This window comes from Mustela nivalis (genome assembly GCF_964662115.1).
Source record: "Mustela nivalis genome assembly, chromosome: 7".
Lineage (NCBI taxonomy): Eukaryota > Metazoa > Chordata > Mammalia > Carnivora > Mustelidae > Mustela > Mustela nivalis.
The window spans coordinates 108,023,942-108,039,388 of NC_139026.1; the positions used below are offsets into that span (position 1 = coordinate 108,023,942).

At 39.1% G+C, this 15,447-nt stretch overlaps 1 protein-coding gene across 8 annotated transcripts in view; it reads right to left on the bottom strand.

Moving 5' to 3' along the window:
• KDM5A (lysine demethylase 5A) overlaps nucleotides 1-7,421 on the bottom strand; it is a 94,891-nt gene extending 87,470 nt beyond the window's left edge. For 2 of the 8 annotated variants that reach the window (XM_082738013.1, XM_082738017.1), the window contains exons 1-3: nucleotides 6,762-7,421; nucleotides 4,154-4,231; nucleotides 2,133-2,255 (exon numbers count right to left, since the gene is read on the bottom strand). In XM_082738013.1, coding sequence (XP_082594139.1) covers nucleotides 2,133-2,255; nucleotides 4,154-4,231; nucleotides 6,762-6,926 — 366 coding nt within the window. In that variant the 5' untranslated portion in view covers nucleotides 6,927-7,421. The remainder of the gene's footprint in view (nucleotides 1-2,132; nucleotides 2,256-4,153; nucleotides 4,232-6,761) is intronic. The other 6 variants (XM_082738015.1, XM_082738014.1, XM_082738020.1 and 3 more) reach the window with 4 other exon arrangements.
• Between the last annotated feature and the right edge of the window lie 8,026 nt (nucleotides 7,422-15,447).

The following is a 15,447-nucleotide window of genomic DNA, read 5'->3' on the forward strand; positions in this document are numbered from 1 at the left end:
GGCTACGCTCGGAGCCCAATGTGAATTCTGATCCCAGGACTCTAGGATTATGACCTGAGCCGAAGGCAGCCACTCAACCAACTGAGCCACCCAGGCACCCAATCAACAAGGTTTTTAAGGGCTAGAATGAATGTTCCTTGCTGCACTGATTATAAACAGTAATTGCTAATTTTAAAACTCCATTAAATTATAGACATTCCAAGTATCACTTTTTATTATTAAAAATAATAAGACAAAATTATAATTTAATCAACAAGGAAACCATCAAAATGAGAATTTACTGACTCAGACTGATGACTGAAAATTTGTTTCCCATTATAAAGTAGTGGAAAGCAAAGTGTTTCAAAATCATGTCTCTAACACAAACTCCAGAGATGATAACCAGCTATCAGCCAAATCTTTTAAGTTTCAGTATAAAATTTAATATAAAATTTTTAAAGTGGGGCGCCTGGGTGGCTCAGTCATTAAGCGTCTGCCTTCGGCTCAGGTCATAATCCCAGGGTTCTGTGATCGTGCCCTGCATTGGTCTCCCTGCTTGGTGGGAAGCCTGATTCTCCCTTTCCCACTCCCCTTGCTTGTGTTCCCTCTCTCTTGTTGTGTATCTCTCTGTCAAATAAATAAATAAAATCTTTAAAAAAATTGTTTCACAGAATTCTGACCTGACACTAAATTTAAAATGTATCACAAAAAATAGCATAAATATGTTTGTCTTGTTTTTCCTTGAAAATGAGTCTCCAAAATTAACTCTATAATTTGAGTAACAATTTTATTTCAAAAGAATGTATCAATCAAAGGATATGAAAGACCACAAAGAAAGATATTTTCAAAGTTCCTCAGATAATCAAGCTATCTTCACTCACAAGTAAAAAGGATCATATATTTTTATTACTATATCAACAAAACATGTTTTTAAGGTAATTTTTTTAAATTTTTTTTTTTAAGATTTTATTTATTTGACAGAGAGAAATCACAAGTAGGCAGAGAGGCAGGCAGAGAGAGAGAGAGAGAGAGAGAGAGGAGGAAGCAGGCTTCCTGGAGAGCAGAGAGGCCGATACGGGGCTCGATCCCAGGACCTTGGGATCATGACCTGAGCTGAAGGCAGAGGCTTCAACCCACTGAGCCACCCAGGCGCCCCAAGGTAATTTTTGTTTAAGATTTTATTTATTTGACAGAGATCACAAGTAGGCAGAGAGGCGGGGGGGGGGGGCGGGAAAGCAGGCTCCCTTGTGAGCAGAGAGCCTGATGCGGGGCTCAATCCCAGGACCCCGAGATCATGACCTGAGCCGAAGGCAGAGGCCCAATCCACTGAGCCACCCAGGTGCCCCATTTTTCAACGTAATTTAAATGCTGCTGCAGATCAATTAGTTCTTTTCACATTAGGAAATAAGATGTTACAAAATTAACAAGTTTAGGCAAAAATTAATCTAAACTCTTCCCTCTTAAGTTTTCAACTCTTACTCATTCTGGATAATGCTGGCTTCAGTTACCCCTTAACACTACTTACAGCTATTAATACAATGGATTCATATCACACATGAGAATAATGATATGAATTTCTTTTAATGTAACAAATTTTCAATTAAGAAACAGAAAAACGATGACAAGGTCAACAAAAAACATTATACACTCAACACAAGATAATATTAACAGATTGGCATCATTTCTCTTGCATATTGATTATCACAGAGCCTACTAATTTGCCATTAAATATGTTAAATCTTTTCTTTTTTTTTTTTAAGATTTTTATTTATTTGTCAGAGAGAAAAGAGCGAGCGAGCACAAGCAGGGGGAGCAGCAGGCAGAGGAAGAAGCAGGTTCCCTACTATGTGGAACTCAATGCTAGGACCCCGGGATCATGACCTGAGCTGAAGACAATAGCTTCACCCACTGGGCCACCCAGGAGTCCCTAAATATGTTAAATCTTAACTATAAATTATAAAATAATTTTAAAGATAATTTCAAAATTTTTCATTTACATTTCATAGTCAAACACACAAATCCTGCCCAGGAAGGAATGTTTTCCATCAAGTTTATTAGAAATTCCTAATTTCATAGATTCATTAGCCTCTGCTCCAATTTCTCCCCCCCCCCCCGCCCCCTGCTCCAATTTCTAAACCAAGTACAAGCTTCACCTTGCTCAAAGCATACAGATCCAGGATTTTTCTCTCCACCACTGGAATCTTCAAAGTAGATCCTTGGAGTTCCCAAAATTTTGCTAATTGATCCAAGAAGTCCAGTCTCACTCTGGTCATTGCCTAAGATTTTTAGAAAACATAAACCAGAAATAGGAATTAAATTATGATTGAATATAAATCAGCTTTACTTAACAAAGGTACTCATTTTTTTTTTTAAAGAAATCCAAAGACCTCATTATTGCTTAGTCCAACCAAGAAGCAAAATACTTCTAAGAAACTTTATTCACTAAGGCCAAAAATCACTCTAAGATATCAGAAATGTTCTTGTATTTTATAAACCAAAGCAATTTTTTGGTAATAGTTGGCTTAACTTTTAGCTAACCAGAAAATGTAGTAAATTGGATTATTCTGTTTCTAAACATTCTATCATCTCATCCATAGAAAATATGCCTACCTCAGATACACCAATTCTCCACCCTACTGATATTAAAATCCTTCATGTATCTAATTACAAGAGACTAAGGGGAAAAAAGGATTAAAATCCCAGAAAATAAATGTCTCAGAAACATCAAGAGGAAAAAAAAACTTCACCATGACATATTAAGCCTCAGCTAGCTAAGATTTCTCTTTTGTACTCTGAAACACTTTTCTACTACACTGAAATATCTTTCAACAACCCAGCAGAGGTATAACAGCAATATTTAAATAGACTTCAATCTAGAAAATTTAAAAGAGACCAGTAATACTTAAAGAGACATGTTAATAAATCAGATTAACAGTCTTGGAAAAGTTCTGTTAAAGCTAAAAATAACCTTTGAAAACCTTTCATAAAATATTAAAACATATTCTTCCAAGACCCCAAGAGAGAATCTTCCGACATTAACATAAAATTTTAGTAGAATAGGGCGCCTGGGTGGCTCAGTGGGTTAAGCCGCTGCCTTCGGCTCAGGTCATGATCTCAGGGTCCTGGGATCGAGTCCCGCATCGGGCTCTCTGCTCAGCGGGGAGCCTGCTTCCTCCTCTCTCTGCCTGCCTCTCTGCCTACTTGTGATTTCTCTCTGTCAAATAAATAAATAAAATCTTTAAAAAAAAAAAAAAATTTTTAGTAGAATAATAAGTGCTAAAGGAAGTAGAACTTAAAATTTCAGGATCTCAGGGCACCTGGGTGGCTCAGTGGGTTAAGCCACTGCCTTCGGCTCAGGTCATGATCTCAGGGTCCTGGGATCGAGTCCCGCATCGGGCTCTCTGCTCAGCAGGGAGCCTGCTTCCTCCTCTCTCTCTCTCTCTCTGCCTGCCTCTCTGCCTACTTGTGATCTCTCTCTCTCTCTCTGTCAAATAAATAAATAAATAATCTTTTAAAAAAAAAAAAAAAAGAATTTCAGGATCTCAAAATTTAAAAGAAGAATTCCAGGTCTCTGCAGGTAAGCAATCGATATTACCACTATGAAACACATAGCTAGAGAGTTTTCCATAGTCCCAGTTAAGTGAAAAAAAACTGTTAACAACTATTTTTTACAATTTGATCTCAGCCCAGGTCTTGATCTCAAGGTTGTGGGTTCAAGCCCCATGTAGGGCTCCATCCCAGAAGTGGATCCTATTTAATAAGGAAGGAAGGAAAGGAGGGAGGGAAGAAGGGAGAGGAGAAAAAAAAAAATGGAAAGGGAAAAGAAGAAACCTCCTTCCATTCAATCCCAACTAACATTAATTCTAAGCCTGGTACATGAGTTGCTCCAAGTTCTCTGCTAGAGCCCAATATTAAGAATGAATCAGGAGCAGGGCGCCTGAGTGGCTCAGTGGGTTAAGCCTCTGCCTTCAGCTCGGGTCATGATCTCAGGGTCCTGGGATCAAGTCCCGCATTGGGCTCTCTCTCAGTAGGGAGCCTGCTTTCCCCTCTCTCTCTCTCTGCCTACTTGTGATCTTCTCTCTCTCTCTGTCAAATAAATAAAAAAAATAAAATCTAAAAAAAAAAAAAAAAAAAAAAATGAATCAGGAGGAAGAAATCCTGATCTAACACTCACCTCAAGTTCATTCAGGCGCTGGACTCTGGGAGTGAAACGAAAACTTTTTACTTCACATGCAAATGGAGGTTGCCAATCCTAAATAGAAATATATACATATATATATTTTTTAAACATACTGATGTATAAGCAAAGAATGCATTATTCACTCCCTTAGTTTAAGGGGATGAATAGCCATAAATCATAATAAAAAGAAGTCGACTTTTTTTTAAGTATTTTTCATTGTAAAAACAGAAAGAGTAGTATTTTTCAGATGAGATATTTTCAGTATTACTTATCTCAATCACTCATCTCTCATATTCCATTATTAAAATTATTTTATCTATAAATCCTCCTCAAATTGCACCAGTCTGTTTTCCCCAATTACTCAAGTGAAATGCAGTGAACTCATGTATCACAACGGTGTCTAACAAACATCTAAGTTTACCAAATTAAAAACAAAACAGAATCTGAAATAAACTATAAAGGGTAAAACTGAGGATTAAAAAGTAATTTTTTCAAGTACTTATATAATTTTTGAAGTACTTATATAATACATATATAATCTTTTTTGTTCATGTGTAATGTGACACAGCACTTCATAGTCTATGTTACATAAATGTTTTGTTCAAAGCCTGGTTTCTCAGCATCCAAGTATTAAAAAAAAAAAAAAGTAAGCAAATCCACAGAACAAGGGCAATTTCCAGATTGGAGCCATGGTATAACTGAAATGAGATAGCACAGTTCAAGTAGGGTTCTAGAAAACGTATTTTGATTTGGCCTAAATAAGAGTAAATCTACCTAAAAATGTGGGAAGTAGTCAAAAAATTTTTTCTTATTTTTGGAAACCAAAGAACCTCACCAATATTGAAATTAAATAGCGCTTATAAATAAGATTTATTTTTAATAATAACATAACATACAAAGAAAAGCTATATTATTTCAATCTTTCAGTAATAAAAGGCATACACACACACACACACACACACACACACACACACACACTTTTTTTACCTGAAGGTACGCTAGTACAATTTCTAATTCATAAAGGCAAGACAGGAGATAAAAACATGGTTTAGGAAAAACTTCAGTCTTCAAGTTTTGCCAGTATTAAGTAATTTTGATAGCTAAACAGTTAAATGAAGCTTTAGGAAGACGGCAATGCATATACCATCAATTATCATAGCAATCAGTTTTTAATCTTTTGCCTGTGATTAACAGTTTATAAATCTTAACCAAATTCATTAAGCACAAACAGGTTTAGCAGCATGTCTGAGTTTTAGAATCAAACAGACTGATCTAGGTTCAAAATCTACTTTGCCACTCACCCAAGATCATACATTTGATAAGTTATGTAACTTATTCAAACCTGTCTCATTTGTAAAATGAGATGTTATTTACCCACTAAGGTTTCAAAGAATATTAAGTGAAATACTCTGTAGGTGCTAAATTAGCTCCTGCTCCTCCCTCCTATCTTAAACTCTTTTTATTCTCTAGGGTGCCCACCACTTGTGGTTATCTGTGGTGAGAGACACTTTTTAAAATGCAACACGGAAAACAGTATTTCACCTTTTATTCAGATTAGTAGACAAAACACAAAGCAAGGAGTCCCTTTAAGAAGCACCGAAGGCAATAGTTCACAAACTTTAATGTGCATTAAGCATCATCTGAGAATACGTGCTGGAAAAGCACATTCTAGAACTTCCACATCCAGAAATTTATTCTAGTCTGAAAAGGGGCCTAGAGATCTGCATTTTAACAAGCATCTGGTTGAGCCTTGTGCAAGTGGACCAAGAATAGCATTTGGAAAATGCTGGTTTAACCGGTAAAGAAAAAAACCCTTTGACCTTGAGCAAATCACACAACCTCTTGGGGCACTAATTCCCCCAAAGGCATAGTCTTGGCTTTCCTTGCTTTAAAGACGGGAGATTATAAAAACCTACAGGCGAACAGTAATTTGCAATAATTGCAATTCATAAATCTTTTAATCTTGGTTTCTTATGTCAAAAGATTCAACGTTTTCTTCCACCTCTATTGTTGACTAATTCCTCTTAAGCCACCAAATTCTAAAATAAATGCTTTTCCTTTTCCCCTGGGAAGCCTCTTTCATTGCGGCAACAGAGTCTAGGGTTCTTGTTTGGAAATACCATCTAAGGGGACAACTAGATCTCAGATTACCGTTTAAGAAACCTTACCCTCGAGACGAGGCCTGCAAATATTTAATAAATTAAGCACTAACAGAAGTTGGATAAAAAGAAAAAAGTAAATGCAAGGGCAGTTTTTACTATAGCACCATAATGAGCACAGTACAGGAGGGCAGGACGTGTCATGCCCTAACACTTCAAACACCATCTCGGCCAACGAAAGGCCTGAAGTCTTTTGTTACCCCTGCCTACAATCAAGAAGAGAAGTACCAGCTCCCACGTTCTAGGCGGAAAGGCCCCTGGGACACCACTCTCGCGTTCAGATGTACCTACCACATAAAGCCTGCAAAAGAAACCAAGGCAAGAACATCGAGAAACTTAGCTTCTAGTTGTTGAGAAACAAGAGAGTAAATATGAAAGGGCAGAAGGACCCGAAAAGTAAAGCTAAAGCACTCTCCCTGCCCTCTCTCCTCGGACTCCGGTACCTTGGGCGGTCGGATTTTGCAGATGCCGGTTTTTTCCGCCAGAGGCCGGATGCGGCCGATAAAGCTGAGCGGGTCCGTGAATTCCTCCCAGCTGGGCTCAAAGACTGGGCACTCGGGAGGTGGCACAAACTCCGCCGCGTAGCCCCCCGGCCCCACGCCAGCCATGGCAATACCCGGAGGGCCCCCCCCGGTGGGGAGGAGGCGGGGAACAGGTGGAGAAAGGCTGGCTGAAGCCCTCCGAACCCTCTCACGTCTCCTGACAGCGGCCAAAGCTCATCTTCTCGAACAAGAACTGCTCAACACAGGAACCCCACAATCGCTTCCTCTTCTCGTTTGTTATTGTTTCCTTCGGGGTTTTTCCTCTCTGGGTCAGGACTTTTCCGGAAGTTAACGTACTGTCAAATCCCTCCGCCACCACAGAAACAGAATCCCTCCGCAGCAACGCGACGTCTCGTCGTAGGGCCTTCCTTCTTCCTCCCTTTGCCGACAGCCGGGTGTGGTTCCTAATCTCCTTGTCTGCGAAAGTTCTGCGCTGTCCGACGGCTTCAAGCGGCAGACCCCGGAGGTTCCACGAGCGTTCCTTTAGGGAAGAGAGCGCTGAGAGGAAAACAGCCGGAGCTCAGGGGGAACACACTCTTCCGGCGCGGAGGAATGTGTAATGCCCCAGAGGGCAGAGGTTCTGCTTCCGGTGAGGAGGGCTCTGTTCCCCTTTGTGTACAAATGACACGAAAACAAACTCAGCCAGCCCTAGGCGGTACTATCTCACTGCCCGGGTACCGCGGCGTGTTTTAACCTTCTTGTCTCTTTCCACGTAACTCACTTTTTCGGAATCTCTTTCTTTAGTCTTTTGATTGTTAGTCTCCCTTACTGAATACTCTCACTCGGCCAATTTATAGCCGCCTCATTTCCATGACAACAGGTTCAGGTCGAATCTAACCCCCCAAATCCTGCCAGCCGATTTTAGCCATCATCTAGGAATTGCTTTTCGTGCACATGGAAGCAACCGCTCTTGACCTTGTTTTTCCAGCAATTGATCCCAAGTCATCTCAACAGCAAGCACTTCACTCTGCTACCACACGCTCCGTAAACCTTTGTCAGTATGCTGTAAAAGCTATTGCAACCTTCTGATCCTGCTTGTCAAAAATTTCTATGCCAGTGTACATCTCCACTTACTCCAAATTGTGGGCAAATAACGTAGAAAGAATTAAAGAAGAAACCATGAAGTGGTAGTTCCAGTATTATTTACTGGAAGGAAGACTTCCTTTCCAGGGCTTTTCCTCATACTCCCTGGGCAACCTCAGCTACCCCAGGAACTAAATTGCCAACTATAGTTGATGATTCCCAAAACTGTATTTCCAGCCAAGATTTTTCTTTCGTGTTACAAACCAATACATCTCGCTAGATACTAGATAAGCCCACTTGGTTAATTCAAGTACCTACAGTTTTTTCAGGGTTTCCAGTTTCCATGAATGACTTCATCCACCTACTCAGCTGCCTGAGCCAGAAATCCTCTAGTGCTCCCTTACTATGCATAATCAGATGTCAAGTCTAGAGACTGTGTCACCTAAAAATCTTGAATTCACCCATGCCTCCCTATTCTCATTATCTCTATCCTAATTTAAGTTCTCTCCCACCTGAACTATGATAGCTCAGTTCTTACCCCCATCTCCAATCCCATTCTACTCTGTAGTCAGATTGCTTTGTCTAAAATCCATCTTACTCCCAAATTTCACTTGCTATGCTTCTCCATATACCACACCAAGAGTTTTGTGATGGCTTTAATGCACCATGCTTTCTCTCATCTCTGAGCCTTCACAGATATGTTTCCTCTGTCTGAAACATGTTTTACTCTCCTGATCCCACCCCAGTTTCATATATCTCCTTTCTGACCTACTTCTCTTTCTCTCTCTCTCTTTCTTTAAAGATTTTATTTATTTATTTGAGAGAGAGAGAGCATGGGCGGGGTGAGGGGCAGGGGGAGAGGGACAAGCGGACTCCCTACTAAGCTGGGTGCCTAGCGTGGGGCTTGATCTCAAGACCCTGAGATCATAACTCGAGCAGAAGGCAGACATTTACCTGAGACACTATGTGCCCTTGACCTACTCCTCTTTCATCTATCAGGTCAAATATCACTGCTTCTGGAAAACCTTCCCTAACTCTCGAAAGTTATTTACTCAGCAGCAACCTGTACTTCCTCATCAGACTTTTTTGAAATTGCTTAAATGCCTTTTTTCCTCAGACTTTAAGCTATACAAAGGCAGGTGCAGAGTCTGTTTTATGGACCATTGTAGCCCCATTCCTAAAACAGTGGCTGGTGTATAAAGGCATGCAATAAATGTTTGCTAAATAAATATCTGTTGAATGAGCAGATGGATTCACCCAATAAATTTACCTTGTGTTTCACTGACTTATCCTACGTTTACATATAACAAATTTTGAGACTCTACCAGGGTGTGGCATATGTAATATCCCTTAACTTGATTTTAGCATCAATAAAAATTCACACCCAGTTACTCACACCCACCAGTCTAAACCCCATACACACTTAAAAAAAAAGATTTTATTAATTCATTTGACAGAGAGAACACAAGCAGGGGGAGTGGGAGAGGGAAAAGTAGACTCCCCACTAAACAGGGAGCCCGATGTGGGGCTCAATCCCAGGATCCTGGGATCATGACCTGAGCCGGAGACAGACACTTAATCCACTAAGCCACCCAGGCCCCCCACACAAACACTTGTTTCAGTTAGTCTTTGTTATGTAACAAACCACATCAAAACTTAGTGGCTAAAAAAACTTAGTGGCTTAAAATGAAAACTATTACTGCAATTTTGTGGGTTGGAAATCTGTTGTTTGCATGGTTCCCTGGGATCACTCATGCAGCTACAGACATCTGACAGCTTAACTGAAGTTGGAGGATCCAAATTGGCCTCATCACATCTCTGGCAGCTGGTGCTGGCTGTTGGCTGGGTCCATTCTCCGCATGACTGCTCATGCTTGGTAGAATAGTCTGTGCTTTTTCATAGGATGGTGAAACATTCTAAGAGTATGAGAGTAGAAGGCTGGGCCTAAGTCCTAGGCTCCAAAGTATACAAGATCACTTCTGTCATATTCTGTTGGTCAAAGCAAATCATAAGGCTAGCCCAGATTCAATAGGGCGGTGAAACAGGCTAAGTGTTTTCATGGGAAAAACAATAATATCACATTGTAATTAATTGCATACAATCATAATGATTCACGTCAAAGTCAGATTTTGTACTATTTAAACCCAAAAATCCAGATTATTAACCAAAAAAGAGAAATAATGAAACTCTAAGTAAAGTAACACTGAAATAATCATTAAATATGTAATTAAAGTATAATGGTTTTGCTTTCATATTACTAATAGAACAACAAAGCCATGACTGACCCTCAGAATAAGCACAACTCCTAAAAGCTTTGTTTCTCTTTATTTCCTTTTAGTCTTTTGAGTTATACTTACCAAGTACTTTATTTTAAATTGTCTCTCTAGAATATAAAATCACAGAAAAATTATCCTCAATCATGTCTTTACTTTGATATGCCCAAGTAATCTATAACAGTCCCTTAAGCAATGAGTCTATAAGAGAAGGGCAGTGAATAAATCTCCACCGGGATGGGGAAAAAAAACTCCTCCAGTTTCTCCCACAGGAGATTCTGATGCTCCCCTCAGGAAAGGAAAGTGAAGCGACTCTCATCCCCTCATGCCCATCCCTTTAAGCATCAATATCGTAAAGATCTCAGACTTGTGTTTAATCAGCTCCTATGAGGGCTTTCTGCATAGAGGCTGTTAAATTGACTGTTCGTAGTATTTAGTTAGGTCTCTGGGCAGAACAGTTCGGTTTCTCTGGAGTTTAAAAGTGCTATTTGCATTACCTAAGCAGTTCCTAAAAACGTTTGAGAAAGAAATTAAATAATATTAAAGTATTAGGTGTTATCTAAAATTTGCTGTCCTTAGCATTAGAAGTGGATAAAACGAACACCCAACTCTAATAATCATTTAGCTAGGCTGTGATCTCTGAATTAAAAAAAAACACACACACATTACAAAAGTTCATAAATTCGGACTAATAGAGGGAAGGCTAATTTCAGAGATCCAACAGTCAAAATTATTGAATTTTAAAGGAAAAGCTATTTTGTTTCAAATACAGTTTTTACCAGTGGTTCTCAAACTTTTTGGTCCAAATTTTGGTCTCAGGACCACTTTTTTTTTTTTTTTTAAAGATTTTATTTATTTATTTGAGGGAGAGAGAGACAGAGTGAGAGAGCATGAGAGGGGAGGTCAGAGGGAGAAACAGACTCCCCATGGAGCTGGGAACCTGATGTGGGACTCGATTCCTGGACTCCAGGATCATGACTTGAGCCAAAGGCAGTCACTCAACCAACTGAGCCACCCAGGCACCCCAAGTTTCAGGACCACTTTTATTAAGAATTATTGAGAACCCCCAAAACGTCTTGGTATACATGGATATTTACTATATTAGAAATTAAAACTAAGAAGTGTTTAAAATATTTACTCATTTAAAAATAAAAATAATAAACTCATTACATGTCGTATTGGTCAACTTTCTCCAAAGAAATAGGACCAACAGAATGTGTGTATATGAAGAGAAAGTTAGTATGAGGAATTAGCTCACCCAATTATGGAGGCTAGCAAGTCCAAAATCTGCAGTGTGGGCTAGCAGGCTGGAGTCCCAGAGAAGCTGATGATTATACAGATGAATTCTGAAGGCACTCTGAAGGAGAATTCTGTCTTACTTGGGAAGGCTGGGTTTTTGTTCTTTTCTTTCTTTCTTTCTTTCTTTTTTTAAGATTTTTTTTATTTATTTGAGAGAGAATGAGTGAGAGAGAGCATGAGAGAGGAGGAGGTCAGAGGGAGAAGCGGACTCCCCAGGGAGCTGGGAGCCCGATGTGGGACTAGATCTTGGAAGTCCAGGATCATGACCTGAGCTGAAGGCAGTCGCTCAACCAACTGAGCCACGCAAGCGCCCCCTGGATTTTTGTTCTATTCCAGCTGATGAGATGGGGTCCCCCTACATTATGAAGAAAAATCTGCTTTACTCAAAGTTCAATGATTAAACACTAATTTCATCCCCAAATCATCACATATGTTGATATAAATATATTTTTATATATAATAAGAATATTTTCCAAAAGACATTTAATGATAGTGGCTTTGGTTTACATTTTTTAAAAAAACTTTTTAATATTTGGCTTTGTGGGATCAAGCTGGATTCTTATACATGTTTCTGCACTCAATTTTCTATGATATGTTGTTTGGGTTGAAAGACATGAAAAAACAGCATCACATAGATATGTAATAGGAAAGGAAATAGTATTTTTCCAAAATTCGGCTTTTTCAGATAATTGTAATTTCTTAAAGACTAGCAATGTAGAATCTAAAACTTTATCCATGAACTTTTGAACTCTGTTACATTAAAATGGCAATCAACATTGACCTTGAATGGGCTTACTTATTTATTTATTTATGTATTTTTAAAGATTTTATTTATTTATTTGTCAGAGAGACAGAGAGAGCACAGGTAGACAGAGTGGCAGGCAGAGGCAGAGGGAGATGCACACTCCCTGCGTAGCAAGGACCCCGTTATGGGACTCAGGATGCTGGAATATGACCTGAGCCAAAGGCAGCCGATTAACTGACTGAGCCATCCGGGTGACCCTTGAATAGGTTTTTAAATCAATCCTGACTTAGTAATATCGCGCATTGATGGTTTTGAAAATATTAGTTCAATATTATAACTGAGTTATACAGGTCTTCCCAATGTTGATGCACATAATTATATAATATTTAAAAATCATGACAATATCACCACTGATGATCTCAGAAAACTGGGAGGCTGTCAAACTCAGAGTAAGAGAAACAAGTTTTCCAAAAAATAATTTTCATTTAAAGCTCAAATTTTCATTGTCAACAAATTCCATCAGTTGTTTCCCTTGAATAAATGGGCTCACATTGTTCATTTTCAAAAAAATGTCACATATCAAGATCAAAATAGACATCATTTATCTGTTAGACTCTCCGGCAATCCATGAAAAAAGTAGCTAGTTTAGCTTGTAAGTCCTTTTCCTTGAGGAAACCCTCCTGCTTCTCTTTGCAATGGAACTCCTTTATTTGTACTTCCTATTTCAGCACACAGACTATTAAAAAGACATGTTCCAGAGCCATGGTTTATTAAAACTAATCACTTTTACTGCCTCATCATGGGCAATCTTAAATGAAACTGGCTTTTTTTTTTAAACCATTACTGTGTATAATGAAGACAATGGTTGCAAGTACAGTTTGGTGTCACTAAAGAACCAAGTCTTACCCATCACTGCTTTTGCACTATCAGTGCTAATGTCACTGGTAAAAAAACAACAACAACAAAAAACCCAATTAACATCTTAGTATTAATATGAAAATTTTGACTTGAAGACCTTCAGAAAGTATCTCAGGGACCAACATGGATCTGGGGACAAACAAGATCTTTTGACCAGACTTTGGGGACTGCTGGTTTATCCTATCATTTGAATTAACATAAATAATGAAAGAGCCAAAAGAGACCTGCTTTAAGAAGAAACTACTTATAAATTATCACACTCTATTGTCCTTCCTTAATTCAAGTATCAACAACTACTCTCCATCAGATTATTTGTACACACTTCTTTAGTCTATGTCTGTGTTCCCTCAAAGTACCCACGGTTTGTTTTGCCCAAAATATTTATTTATTTGAATTATTTATTATTTATTTGAATATGACTTATATGACCTTTAATGGATTCTTAATCATCTATTCTTTTGTACTTAACAGATAAAGGATTGCTGTAAGGCAAGGTACAAGATTATCAATTAACTTTGATGCATTGTTAAATTGTTCTTTTCAGCAGTTAAAACCATGAATATCCTTCCAAGAATATCTTGTAATCACTCCTAAAATAACATAATGTGGGGTGCCTGGCTGGTTCAGTTGGAAGATCATGCAACTCTTGATCTTAGGGGTGTGAGTTTGAGCTCCATGATTAGAGATTACATAAAAAAAATAAAATTTAATAATATAAAGTATTTTTCAGTTTATAAAGTCCTTTACTGTCTTTCCTTCCTGGGTTGTGCTTAAATTCTGGAAGTTGAGAAGTGAATGGGAGGTAAGAAAAGAAGCAAAGCATAGACTCAAGGTTCTTGGCTGTGGAGGAAAGGTTGGGCACCAGGAAGATGGAAGTTCCTGAAAGAGAATGGAAGAAAGTCTTCAGAAACTAGTACAGACAAGTGGGTCTCAGTACTGAGAAGGAAGAACTAATGGAGAACAGGTGGTTGAAGATAATAAGAGAAAAATGGAAGTCCCTAAAGAGATGAAGAAACTAGCACATGATGGGAACAGGGTTACCCCTTCCTCTGAAGCAGGGGGGAAGGAAGCAAGTACAAGTACAGTGCTGTTAAGTAAGTGAGTGAGAAGGCAAGAAGTTAAAGCAGTTGGTGACTTTGGGACACAAAGAGAAAGTTAGGAGAGTTTCCTTAAGGGCTTAAAGCAAATTGTGAAAGCCCAAAATGGGCGTAATATTATATATTCCCACATAATACTGTGGGAAATAGGGGAAGGAGCAAATGTTTCCTGAGAAGTGTTGTTCTTTGCTTCTGAGGGCTCAAATAAGGTAAGAGACCATACAGTTTAAAAAAATATATTTATTTTATGAGAGAAGAGCTCAAGTGCACACACATGTGACCAGGGGGAGGGGCAGAGGGAGAGGGAGAGAGAGTCTCAAGCAGACTCCCTGCTGAGTGCAGAGACTGACATGGGCTTGATCTCACAAACCTGAGATCACAACCTGAGTGGAAACCAAGAGTCAGATGGTTAACCAACTGCACCACCCAGGCGCCCCTGAGAGCAGGAGAATATACCAAGTAAGAGTTTGCCAGGCTGTTCTTCTCATAGTCTCCGTACATATTCTTCTTCTTGTATTTCCTATTCTTTTCTCTTCTTTCTTTCTTTTTTTCCTTCTTTCTTTCTTTTTTTTTTTTTTTTTTTTTAGATTTTATTTTTAAGTGATCCCTACACCCAACATGTGGCTCAAACTTACAACCCCAAGATCAAGAGTTGCACTCTCCACCAACTGACCTAACCAGGTGCTCCTTGTATTTCCCATTCTGATTAATGTCAGCTACTCCAGCTAGTATCCCTGTCCTGGATCCAGTCAGTTGGAACTTTTAAATATCTCCCATTTTCCTCTTCATATTCCCATCATTGCCTTCCTTGTTTAGTTAGGCCTTTTCCTTCGCATGAATTATCATTGCAGCCTCCAAATCTTCAGGTGTTGTTCTTGATTGATCCTCTGCCAACAGAGTGTTTTAAAGAAAACAAAAAAATCAGGGGTGCCTGGGTGACTCAGTGGGTTAAAGCCTCTGCCTTCTGCTCAGGTCATGGTCCCAGGGTCCTGGGATCGAGCCCCACATCAGGCTCTCTGTTCAGCAAGGAGCCTGCTTCCTCTTCTCTCTGCCTGCCTCTCTGCTGACTTGTGATCTCTGTCTGTCAAATAAATAAATAAAATCTTTAAAGAAAAAAAATCAGTTCGATGTTAGGTGGTTGGTTGTGAGAGAGAGGAGGGGGCGCTGAGGATAACCCTTTGGCATTTGAATGAATGGTGACATATTAACCTTGGCATAGAGTGGAAGAAGAA